The 13,504-nt window shown below is 41.6% G+C and overlaps 1 protein-coding gene across 1 annotated transcript in view; it reads left to right on the top strand.

Moving 5' to 3' along the window:
- The window catches only part of PTPRQ (protein tyrosine phosphatase receptor type Q), a 1,500,794-nt gene that overhangs the window by 702,128 nt on the left and 785,162 nt on the right, over positions 1-13,504 (top strand). Inside the window, exons 25-26 of the mRNA XM_078647981.1 lie at positions 7,043-7,204; positions 7,309-7,488. Coding sequence (XP_078504107.1) covers positions 7,043-7,204; positions 7,309-7,488 — 342 coding nt within the window. The remainder of the gene's footprint in view (positions 1-7,042; positions 7,205-7,308; positions 7,489-13,504) is intronic.

The raw sequence follows: 13,504 nt of genomic DNA, 5'->3' as shown, positions 1-13,504 counted from the left end.
AGCTCTTTGCTGTCGTGGGCGTTGTTGTCCAGTCGTTCCTTCAGGGATTTCTTCTTGGTGGTGCGGATGAGCTGGTGGTGCTTGCGGGTAGCGTGTTTGAGGGCGGTCATGTTGTCGGTGGTCCGGTCGAGGAGCCAGGCTTTCTCGAGGGTGCGGCAGGTCTTCTTGGAGTCCTTGAGGTCGTCGGTGAACCAGGATGCCTTCTTGCTTCTGGGTCTGCTGGGAGGGTTCTTTAGTGGCGCGAGGTCGTCGGCGCAGGCGGTCAGCCACTGTGTGAAGTTGCGGGCTGCTTCGTTGGGGTCCGTTGTGTTGGCGGGTGGGCTCTGGCTGAGGGAGGTGGTGAGCTGGTCTGCGGTGATCTTGCTCCAATTCCTGTGAGGTACCTGTTGCGGGTGGTGGTGGGTCGTGGATCTTTTGAAGCTGAAGTGGACGCAGCTGTGGTCGGTCCAGTGGAGTCCGGTGGCGTGGCTGAAGGTGATGTACTTGCTGGAAGATCAAGCGTGTGGCCGGCGTAGTGGGTGGGGGTGTTGACCAGTTGCTTGAGTCCGAGGTTGGTGAGGTTTTCCAGCAGGGCGGTGGTGTTGCGGTCCTTGTTGTTCTCCAGGTGGAAGTCGAGGTCCCCGAGGAGGATGTAGTCAGTGGAGGGGAGGGCGTGCGGGCTGATGAAGTCTGTGATGTCTTCGCTGAATTGTGTGCGTGGTCCTGGGGGTCTGTAGACGAGGGTGCCTCTGAGGGTCGTCTTAGGGTCGGTGTGGCACCTGGGCAAATAGTGTCCCAACCCCAACACTTTTAACAGCAATTCCTGTGGGTTACATCATACACAGACTGGATCGTCCACTTAACGGCTGTGGAGGGCTTGGTATTATTTATAGGGAGAAGATCAGGGCCAGATTTACAGCAATGTCCAATGAAGATTGTGAAGCCATATCTTTTTGGTTTGAATTATCCAAAAAGCAGACTTTTAGAGGTACCCTTATTTATCGCCCACCTGGTCCCAGAAGCAATTTCCTTAGCAACATTAATTCCCTTCTGCAAGATTAAATTTGCCACCTGGACTTTATAGTTCTTGGGAATCTAAACTTTAATTAAGATTCCCAAAAACATACGGTCACCATAGCACTGGTAGAACTCATGAATGCCTTTAGTCTCTTGCAGCATGTGCAAAACACCACACAGCCTGCCGGCCACACACTGGCCGGCAGGCTCCATTACTGATCTTAATTTTCTAATGGTTTCTTGGTCAGATCACGTTGTCATCTTCTTTAAGATAAAAGGTGTAAGCGCAGTCATAGGTCTTAATAATAAATCAGAGAAGGCCACCTAAAGAGCATGGTCCAAAATAAATAGTAATCAACTGCAGCTACGACAAATATGAGTGCCACGAAAAAGAAGCATATAAACATGCTCTAGCCAAATACAAAAAGCCTTCTGACCTAAGAAAAAATAATGTTTTTTATTTTACAGATGAATCAGCAAAAACTCGTCCAGAGAATTGTTTCAAGTAATACATAGCCTCACTTAGCAACCAGATCTAAATGCCTCTGCAGTACCCAAACCTTCTCTGACACCATCACCCAAAATTTCAGAAATAAAGTTGATCAAACCTATCACCTAATCCACCATCCTAAGGATCTTACAGTACAAATGGGCACGGGGACTCATGAGAGCCCAATGACAGACAATCCCCATCGGCCCGTTCTGACAAATATTTCCCCAATCACAGTGACACAAACTTTGAATCTAATTAAGACCAGTAAATCAGGGTCTCCAGAAGATCCCTGCCCTCCATAGGTGCTAAAATTAATTCCAGACATCATAGCCAAAACACTTACGAATATTTTCAATTCTATGTTCAGCACTGGGATCTTTCCTATTTCCTGGAAAAGAGCTTCCATTCTTCCTCTTTAAAAAAAATACTCTTGACCCCGGAAGCTCCTTCTAACTACAGTCCAATTTCTAGACTTCCATTTCCAGCAAAAATAATGGAAAAAATCATGAACAATCAACTAAATCAATTTATTTTAGAGAACAATCTACTAGATCCCACACAATTTGGATTTATATCAGAACAAAGCACGTAGACTGCCCTTATTAAAGAAACGGATGAACTAAAATTCATCCTAGATGGAGGAGTAACCGCCGATTTGATCCTATTGGATTTGTCTGCGACCTTTAATACCGTAGACCATCCAACTCTTCTCTCCCGCATGGATGATAAAGGCATAAAAGGCATAGCCTTAGAATTACTTAAATCATTCCTAAAGAACTGGGACGACACTGTGAAACTGAATAATTTTTGTTCTAGTACCTTCCTTCTACCTTACGGGGTGCCACAGGGATCATCGCTTAGTCCCACCCTGTTTAATCTCTATGTAACAGTGCTTTCCCCCTTGGTCCATTCCTTTGGCTTCTCTCTTCAGTTTTAGTTAAAAAGAATTTACCCTTAGGATTCTTAATCACATGTACTCATTCATACCACACATTCACCACACATTCACATATCTTGCTCATGGGACAACTCCAAAGGTAAAAAATATGAAAATATATCAAAGTTTATTCTTTACCAAGGTATATGTAATTTAAAAATGATCTATAGATCACAATCAATACAATTCAATACACTTTAAAACTGGTGTTAAAAACACAGTTATCAAACAATAACAATTTTAAATAATAAAAATACATGAATAGCAGCGAATTTCACATAATGTTACAATAAACTAATGGAAGGAAACCTACAACTGGCCACATCAATGTACCCTTTTCATGTTAATCTGTGCATGACTAGGAACATTGCTCAAAACAAAAATTCTGTCATTATACCAATTGTCCTGTTCACAGATTTGACTGGTATATTTGCGTTGACGCGTTTCGGCGGAACAAACAGTTTATTTCAACCATTTTCAGGACAATAATATAAAGAGTCCTTCCACTTTGTCTTCCACAATTGTATCTTGACACAGTGTCTTATAGATAGATCCTGATATGTTGTCCTCGTAATCTTTAATTTTTACGGTATTCCAAATATTTGTTTATTTCTTATGGATCCTTGTGCTCAATCTGATTAAGTTTCTCGTAACTGTCTTTTTTGTTTAAAATTTTTCTTCTCTCAGGTGATTTTATATTCTCATTTGGTGAACTGGTTCTCGATAATTGCATTACCTCGCAAGTTGCTAGATGGAAGAAAACGCAGTCTGAGTATTATTAACGGTCTGGTCAATGTTTTCTCATTTGTAGGGCTTTAGCGCTCCTCTCAGTCGAATAACCCTCACCTCTGGTCTACCGCGTGTTGGCCATCGGATCTGGGTTCTCTACCCCAATCCACCACTAAGGCAAAAAGCCTTGGGGTAATACTTGATAAGCTTAATTTTAGCAAGCAAGTCAACACAGTTTTATTTTCCTCTTATAATACTCTTAGAATCATAAGAAAAATTATACACTTTCTTCCCAACAATTCTAGAAAAACAGTCATATCCTCTTTAATCCTATCTAAAATAGATCATTGTAATGGACTTTACAAAATCTTCAGGTACAGTATCTTAAAAAACTTCAGGTATTACAAAACGCTGCCGCCAGATTACTTCTTAACTTTTCCAAACATTTCACAAGCAATGAAAGATCTACATTAACTAACAATTAGGAATCACATTACATTTAAGGCACTTTGCCTCACCTTCAAAGCCCTGCATACCTTGGGACCAGACTTTCTGAGAAAATGCATTTCTTGGTATGTTCCCAACAGGACCCTGAGATCAAGTGGATCCCAAAAAGTTACCACCCTCAGATTTAAGAAAACCAAACGGGGTGGAAGCCGCATACCGAATCTCCTGCAATTACACATAAGCACCCTCTCTACATATTTTCAGAAAGCCTGGCTTTGCACTCTATAGCCCTCCATTTGCCTCCCCCTGCTCTTTCCTGAACTTGCACCAAGACATGCTAGGGTATATTTAGCGCTTTACAAGTATTTTAACAGAACATAATACAACAGTGTGCGGATGGCTTTGGCGATCTCGCATCAGGGTGCTGGTGTGGCAGCCCACTGCGAGACAGCCAACATCGTAATCAGGCCCTTAGGCTTAAACATTTTAAGATCTCCAGCTACTTTCAAGAGGCTTAGACATTGTACACAATTGGTTTACAGTCTGCCTTACAATGTTGGTTGTTTTTCAAAGTATTAACTCACAAAATATCGACCTATAGATATATTATGGCCATAACATTAAATTTGAAAATATTGGCAAACTATGTGTATTTTGTACTATTATTTGCGCTGCTGTGACCATATTTTTGAGTGAATCTTATGTTCACAAAATATTTGCGGATCGATATTGCAACAACAATATTGTGATAAAGCTTGTCCATGTGTAACGTATATGAAAGATTTCTTTTATCTTTATTTTTTTTGTATGTAAAAATGTTTCAAAAGTATGTATAATCGAGGAAAATTGTTTTTTAATGGGATATATTCTTTTAAATGTATGTTTGTGCTTTTATGAGTTTATCCCTCGAATAAAGCTTTGAAACCGCTTGTCCATGTGGATAGCATGCGTACCAGATTCCTTGGTCAGTCACACACCGCCAGGTCATTTCTGACATAAATCTGCCCCAGGTGCATAAATCATGTTATAAAGATTCTTTGTAATGGCAGTTACAAACTGAACCTTGTGAAAACTTTTGCATCAGAAATCATTTAACGTCATTAAAGTTTTATTGAAAGCACAGTATACTTAGAGAAGGTGGGCAAGTCACTGAAGTGAAAGCTCGAGCAGGATGCCTGGGACTGGCTCACCTCAAAGTCAATTTGAACTGGCGAGCCCAAAATGAGTCTGCTTCTCATGGCTTCGTCCTGCAACCCACGATCTACCTTGATGCACGAAGAATTTAACACAAAACAGTCACCTCAAAACAGAAGAAAAAAGTGACCCGCTCTAGTGTCTGAATTGCCACTGAAACTACTTTTTCTTGATTATCACATATGAGAAAGAGCACCTTCAAGTTTGTGAGTTCAAGATATGAGCTGTACAAAATCCTCTTGTATTTAATAGGCTTTAGTTTTGCTCCATGTACGATAAGAATCAAGGCCACGTACAGAGTACACCTGAAAAGGGACTTGTCTTTTAGTTCTCAAATGGGATTGTTGAAAGTGCGTGGGGGGAGGGTCTGAATATTTCCAAGTTCATGTATAAAACCTATTCCTATTTCCTTTATGAAATGAATGCCAATGCTATAATGTAATCTGATGAGCTAAGGTGAAACTCTTCTGCATGTTAAAGAAAGAAATTTAAAAAAATGTAAAGCGATTTTATAATATGTTTATAATTCTATATTTGGCTTGATTTATGTGCCGAATATTTTCAAGGCTCGGCTTATGGATGGGCTCTTAGAGCCAAGCCAATCCCTTGGCTCGACTCTGGGCAGCTCTCCCTGTACATTTTTGCCTGTCCCACCTCTAGTATTTACAACTCACAACACTCATCACACTTACTCATTAAATGTTGCCTGTCGGCAACTTTAGTGAACAGTTGTCCTACTTATTGTGAACAGTGCAACACATTGAGTGGACTTTGGTTCCGCCTCTTACTTGTGATTGCATGGCTGTCTTGTCTATCACACTTAGAGTCTCCTAATTTGCTGGCTTTCCTCACTTTTCATATGTTTATTCCACCCTAGAGCTGCCCACGAGGCTGTGGGCAGCTTTGAATGCATTTTCTTAAGTTTTATAAACCCCATTCTAAGATGGCCATCGTGAATGAACATCCATTTTACTATTATGTGGATCCACATTATGCTACTTACTATTCACAATACCAGGGGGATCCATATTCTGTAAAAACTCCTGTTGTTCCCAAAACAGTCATGGCGTCTTGAGCAGTAAGAAAATGTATCTCTGGTCGTCTTCTTTCACTTATTTATAATTTTACTGAATTCCCCTTATTCACGCTAACACCAGATCGTCTACATAAGTAACTTATAGATGAGCATCCACTTACACGAAAGCCCTTTTCTTCGGGGTTACCTCTATTTACTCTGGGTACTCTGCTAGTTCCACAACATTTGCAGCACATTCCTTCTGCTCTGCTGCTTCTCTTTCCATGGACGCACTCCTCAAGAGAAAGAAAGTCCTTTGTGGATTCTGATGATGACAATGTATAGACTTCTGATGAGGAGTCCATACGTCTCAATACAATATATAGAATCGTAATGGCAGAAACCATAGAATCTTTTCATTATACCCCCCCACGCAGGTTTTCCAGATTGTTTCTGTTCTACAATAAAATCTCCAACATAATGAACCTCAACCCTTCTTTGTATGGCATAGGCTATTATCCTTTAATATGTTTTGATAAATTTGAAAAACACCGTCTATTTTACTGACTTTTGATTGCCAAGATCATTACATTGTCATATTGGTCCTCTCATCATACGTTTTTTTAATAAAAAAAAAATCCTCCAGAAAGCTATGGATTATTTCTGGAATGAATAATAAATGTCCCTAACATGCAGAAAAGTTTTTCCCTATGCATCTGCGGCATTGTTTTTGTTTTTCTGCCCGTGTCAGTCATGTTCAGAAAGGGGAACGACTAAGGAAAAATGCTTTTTCAGGGCCCCAAAATTAAACGGGCCTTCCAGCATTCACAAACCTGCGGCACTGTGGCAGATGGACCACTGGTCAAAGGTTTCCAGGAGCAGGGCCAGCTAGGGCACATCTAAATGTGCCAGGGCAACTGCGGGTTGAGCGGACCAGGAGAGTCACCAGTTTACAGTAGTTGCCAGCTCTGCCAATGCTCAATTGGGGTGAAAGTCTGCCTAATGCCCAAAAGGGTTCTTCACATGTGTAATTGGCCATAGTGCTAAAACAAATTTAAGAAATCACTTTTAAGTGAATTTGCCAGTTTCGAAACTTGTGTGTATGAGGTTAAACAGTAGGGACAAAACCACATTGTTAAGTTATTAACATGCACACAAATATTTACAATTAGTTTCGAATGGCGTATTACATTGAACTAAACCGCATATTTTGTGTATTTGTGTTTTTCAGTAGCTGAAGGTATCCAGTACGGCCTTAATATTTCAGCTGAGCAGCTGTCCTATGTTGTAAAGAAACTCGTGGCGTTCACTGAATACACAATCAGCGTGTCTGCTTTTACCATCATTGGAGAGGGACCACCCAGCAACATCACAGTTAGAACTCGAGAGCAAGGTAACATTTTCTAGCATGGGAAATATTGCACGCTAGCAAGTATTTTTCAGATGTTTTAAAAACTTCGCATCCTGTACTGATTTTTTTCGCTTATTCTTTTAAAGTCCCAAGTTCGGTTGAGAAGATAAACTATGAAAACATTAGCTCAACCTCCATCCTACTCCTTTGGGAGCCACCCCTGAGACCAAATGGGATGATCACCCACTACACAATCTATGCCATGGAGGTTGAAACCAAGCGCTCATTCCGAATGGTGACCAGCAACAACAGCTACATCATAACAGGTAACGTGGAGAAGTGATGAACCAGCGACCCTCCTAAAGTTGTCCTCATAGAAGCTTATTACTGATTTCAGTAGTTTCAAACTGTTGTCTCCCGTTTAAAATTCTCAAAGAAACAAATATCTTTGGGGAACAGTTAACTAAGAAAATGTGTTTACACTGTTCTACATATTCTGCTTAAGTAATTGTTTGAAACTAAGATTTCAACTTTAATTGCACAATTTACCTTTCTCTACTAACACACTAGTTACACTGTTTCATAAAGTTTTTTCACTTGTTTGTCCTATTTGTACTTGGGCAGATCCATGGCTTAAGTATGTGTAAAGAATATGTAATTGTCAGAACTCCTTTCAGAGGGCCACAAGGCACGCAGGAGTTACTGGGACCAACTGTAGCGTTTGAGGCTTTTTTCTCCTGATGTCCTGGGCCAGACCTATTTTAGAACATTGGAATGTTGGGAACTCCATTGAAAACAATGAAGTGCCCAGGCTTTTAATGGCTGGGAGCTCCAAGATTCCAAAGTTGTTGCTCACAGCTGTTGGTGTGAACAAAGGCCTCACCGAGCACGAGGGTTTTTTATTTCCTCTGGGCTCCGTGAGGCCTTGGTTTTTATTTGTTAGAACATTCTCCCCTCTAGCGGTGGAATGTTCTAATAGCCTTATAGTCCCCTGTAGTTGGGCTATACCAGCATTAAAACAACACTGCCATGTTAAAGGGCCTCGCCTTCGGCTCGGGTCTTTAACGCTGGAGCGGACCTTTAATGACTGGTATAGCCTGCAATGGTGGACTATAAGGCTATAATGGACCTGAGCACCGGACCAAGTACCCCTTCGGCACTTGACTCTCGGTGGTAGCATTGGTCGAGCTCTGGAGGGAAGTGTGAATACAGGTTAGTGAACATTACTCATAACTCAAAGAACACACAGCAGTGTCAATAAATCGATGTCCAGTCAAATACTTATTTTTAAACTAAAAAGAATTGTTTTATTTCTAAGTCTATGCATTCAAAGAAGTATTACGACATACATAAAAAGTAGCACATTCCCCTTGGTGTCGGGGCTCTAGTGTTCCTCTGACTAATCCCTGCCCCACCGGCTCTTCGTAATGTGATCGGGTTAGTATCCAGTATAAAAACAAGGGAGAGTTTGAAGCTATATTGAGACAACCCTCAGCCTCCCTTAACTGTTGTAATCAGTACACAAAAGACTGAAAGCATCCATTCACAGATGTCTATATTCAGGGAATGCTCGCTAGTAGGCCTCAACTTAAGAGTCCACTTTGACTCTTAGCAAAGTAGTCAAAAGTATCTTGGCACAACAGCGACCTTAGCAGCGAGTCCTCTGGGGCCTGATAAGCCTGTGACCAGTCTTCACATAAACGCATCGAATTCTAGGGAATGTGGGCAAATCTTCTTCTTGTTTGTCCCTTGCTAAATTCCTACAGGTAATCCACATAATTGGACAGGTGACTTCACCCTCACAGGGGCGTAACAAAGGTCCCACCAGCCCCCGTGGAGCGGGGTGGCCCCCGAGCTGCTGGGGGCCCCCTCTGCACAGTACTCAGTCCTTAGAGCTCCAGATTAAATCCGAAACAGGGGCCCCTCCATGTACTTTGCAGGGTGGCCCCCTCAGCTTTCGTTATGTCACTGCACACACAGTGTCATGGCTGGCTTTTAGCTTTAGTTGGTGGACTCGACCTTGTAAAAGAACTTCTTAATAATGCGGTTCTTGATATAGACAAGGATCCAGTTCTAAAAATATTTTAAGTAATCCTTCGGAATTTTCCTCTATTGAATGGGTAACACAGATATGATAAAAAAGAGTCAGAGGAATGGACTGTTATTGATATACAATGTATCTTCTGTCTACTCATTTTAATACTTCTATGTACAACTTGCCAACATGTTTTGGCTTTTTCTTGCCCATATGGGTCAAACAGCTACCTCCTGGCTACGGTAAGTGTTCTGTATCTAAGCACATTTAAACCATGTTACTCAAGAGGCAACAGTTCTCATACCTCAGTGTCATCTTCATGAAGGAACACTTGTAAAAATAATGAAACATTTTGTAGTTGCAAGGTGTGTGTATGTAAAGTCAGCAAACCATTTTTTTTGTTGACATCACCATTATCATACTAAATGTGCTAAAAATCATGAGCATAACACACCTCAAAAGATGCTCATTGAAAGTGAGTGTTCATTCAGATGTAGCAATAAACATTCATTCTCAGTACTAATTTACCCCTAATCTGGGTTAGTGAGGTGCCATGGTCGTAGCGAGGGTGCACTTTCCTGTGGTTACATACTGAATAAATCAGAAAATTAAAGTTGCTATCATCCTTGTGGTTACTTGTCCGTTCACCATAAAATTTCAAAAGCACTTGAATTTTGATCTTCTTTATTAACACTCAGTTGATGGACAAAGGTGCCTTTTTTGTATAAGCACATTTTTTTTTGGGGGGGGGGGGAGGAAGGGGAAAAGTAAGTCTCTCTTAATACTGTTTGTACGCACTCAGTTAATGACCCTGGCAGTCAGACAGAACATCAAGCACTGAGCTTTGCAACTCTCTCAATACTATTTTTACGCAGAGTAAGCAAGGTATGCCAAACAATTAAATGGAGAAATAAAGATTAAAAAAAACACACATAAGCCCACCTACTGGGCCTTACCTCGTCAAGGGAAAAGTGCAGACCATCATACCTATGTAGCCCTCATCCCACAGTAACTCATAGTTGTTCGTTGCTGGTGAACGTAATTTATTGCCATTTTAGTCAGCTATGTGTGACCCCTTTGAGGCAACCATCAAGGGAAATCATGATTTGCGGTCACTCTCGTTCTCACATGAATGTTTTCAAATTGTTGGCTCCAGAGTATTTTTTTAAAAACAGACAAATGATGTACTTAATGCAGAACAAATCAAACATTCTCCCCTAGTCACAGATTTGGGTTTAATCCATCGTTTCTTTGCTCACAACGCCACCCCATATGCAAATAAATCTTGACCCTGCTTCCCATGGGAACAGGCCCTCCCTGACCAGTAACAAGCATTCAGGGATCGGGGCGAAATGTTTCTCTGCACCTCTGGTGAAACGAAGCGCGCACGATTGACTGAGTAAAATATCTATCTATTGTTTCCATGACTCTGAAGATCAGTTTTATCTTGGGGAAACAAAGCTGTCATGTTTATGCAGTTGTCAGAAAGTAATTCCTTCTTGTTTATTCGAGAAAGTTTCTAGTGACCTCTGAGCTAGCTGGCACTCACAATTAAGTCTAATATATTCGATAGAGACCTAGTAGACATAAGTCCTGCGTCACATATATAGGATATATTATTCCAATGCGCAGAGCCTATTGGGAATATAGGAACTACACTACAACTCATTATCCTGACAATGCAAGAATCAACACACCATATTGTGCGATCCGTGTCTGGACATACTAGGCGCACTTAGGGCGACATAGCAAAAAAACAAAAAATGATGGACGGAATGTGGAACAAATCAAACATTCTCCCCAGTCACATATCTGGGTTTAATAATACATCACTGTTTGCTCACCACGCCACACCCGTTTGGATTCAGCCATATGCAAATCAGTCTTGACCCTGCTCCCCATGGGAACAGTCCAGGACTGGAAACAAGCATCCTGGGACTGGTTTTGGGGTATCACCCCATATCAGCCAGGCTAGCTTAAATCCAGTGGCATAGTGAGGCCGCGACCCACGTCTGGACTTACCCGGTGCACTTAGGGTGACAAAGCAACAAAAAAAAAAGAAATGATGGACGGAATGTGGAACAAATCAAACATTCTCCCCAGTCACATATCAGGGTTTAATACATCATTGTTTGTTCACGACGCCACACCAGTTTGGATCCAGCCATATGCAAATATCTCTTGACCTTGCTCCCCATGGGAACAGTCTGCCCTTAACTGCCACGTCAAGCCCTCCCTGGACCGGAAACAAGCATTCAGGGATCGGGGTGAAATGTTTCAACACTTTGTCCATTATTTTATTTTGTGATGTTTCAGAGTATATTTTAACAGCACCAATATGATCACCTAGAGACATCTTACGGAGGAAATTATGAAAATTGTAATTTCTCTCATACCTAAATGGATTATCCTTAGTGCTCGGATCACAGGCTATATTATAAGTTAAAAAGGAAATTCATGCATCTGATTAGAACGTAAACTCAATTAATTTCTTCTTTTTTCTCTGATACTTACCACATTGAGAGTCGTTCAAAGCATGCTCCTCTGTTTTCATGGTGTTGGAGGATTCTAAGAAAAGCCCTTTTGTTGTATGTACTATTAGAAACGGGGTTTCTGGTTAGCTAGTGCCTGCACATAAGCCAGGCAGAATCCACCACTCTAGTCAGGGTAAGTAAGTTATGCATCAAAGATAACCTGTGCTCTACCTCTAGTAACTTGGCGCAGTGCAGGCAGGCTTCTCATCAGAGGCAATGCGTAAAACGTTTCAGCAGCACACTCACACATTAACACAAATGATACACCACAAATGAGGCTCCACACAGGATTATATAAAATTAAACTTGAATCATATTAGCTGTGCATATTATGTAAATCCTGAGACAGTACTCATTATCCTGACAATGCAAGAATCAACACAACATAAATAACAAGCTCAGTGCTAGTTTTTAGGACATGAAATTCATCAGTTTAGTTAAAGAAAGAAATATATGCATCACCCTATATCACCAGAAAACCATAAATACCACTTTATATACTCCCAAATACTTCAGGGAGGCACTCTTAAAGCAGACCATAGATACAGCAAGAAACGGCAGGGCACAGCTCACCTGTGTGCTTAATTCGCTCCATATGGTAAACTGTTTATCAAATTCAGGACAAAATCATGCCCTTCTACTTAGGGCTTTACAGTTATTCAAGTTTGTGGTATGTGGCATGTTCCTAGATTAACAAAACAGAGACCTCCGTTGAGGAGACACGCCTTAATGCCACCATCAAACCCTAAGGTACGTCCCAACTGGGGGAGGAGGGCACACCTTGCAGACTTCAGCAGGGAGACCTCGCTGGGTCTCCAGCATGCAATAAAAGCAAGTGTAGCCACACACGATCATGTGGTGCAGTTGCTAAGCCCACAAGACAGATGTCAGCAGGGAGACCTCGCTGGATCCTCCCCCCAAATAGTGGAATACATCATCCTGCTCATACACTGCTGCTGGCTGAGACAAGCTGCCAGATGTCAGTCCCCACTCCCATCCTTATCTCCTGCAGCAAGTACGTTGAATGAGGCAATGGGCCAGGTAAGTCTTCTACAGTGCTGGCCTTCAATACGGGGCTCCCACCATGGCGATTTTCCAATCCTGCCTCTCAAATCAGAGCAAGTGGTGCCATCGTGCAGTGTTGGCACTGCCTGCGGGTGTAGCCGGCACTACCAGGACCTTACCCATTGCTGGCGATCCGGGAAGGGCTTACTTCTTACTAGAGGCCCATAGGAATGAATGGGAGATTGCATGCACAATTTACAAGTACCAATAGGTACTCGCAAATTGCACATGCAATTTCAAGGGTGCATGGGTGTCAAAAGGATACCCTAGTTGCACCCCTGAAAATGCTCTGTGCACACATGTTGCACACACACATGCCCCAAGGGCATATGTATGTGTAACCTACAACTTTGAAAAATGCACTTTAGTGCATTTTTCAAAGTTTTTGCAAATTACCATCAAGCTCAACTTGATGGTAATTTGCGTCCTCTAGTATCGAAATCGCTTTTTAAAAGTGGTTCTTGCATTGCATTTAAGGAATAGTAATTTGCGATTTCTTAAATGCAATCGCAATTTGAGAAATAACAATTAATTGCGAATTCTCAAATTGCGAGTGGCTTTAACCTTGATGCATCACAAATGCCCATTTTGCTGGCACAAACGGCCCATTTTTGCCATTCACACCGTTTGCACTCGCAAAAATGGATGATGCATGTGCCTGAAAGTAATTAGAAAAAGTGATAAAAAATGCATCCTTTGACAAACCAG

The sequence above is a fragment of the Lissotriton helveticus genome, chromosome 1_1, assembly GCF_964261635.1.
Source record: "Lissotriton helveticus chromosome 1_1, aLisHel1.1, whole genome shotgun sequence".
NCBI lineage: Eukaryota > Metazoa > Chordata > Amphibia > Caudata > Salamandridae > Lissotriton > Lissotriton helveticus.
The sequence above is the reverse complement of the archived record's forward strand: the minus strand, read 5'-3'. Positions and strand labels throughout refer to the sequence as shown.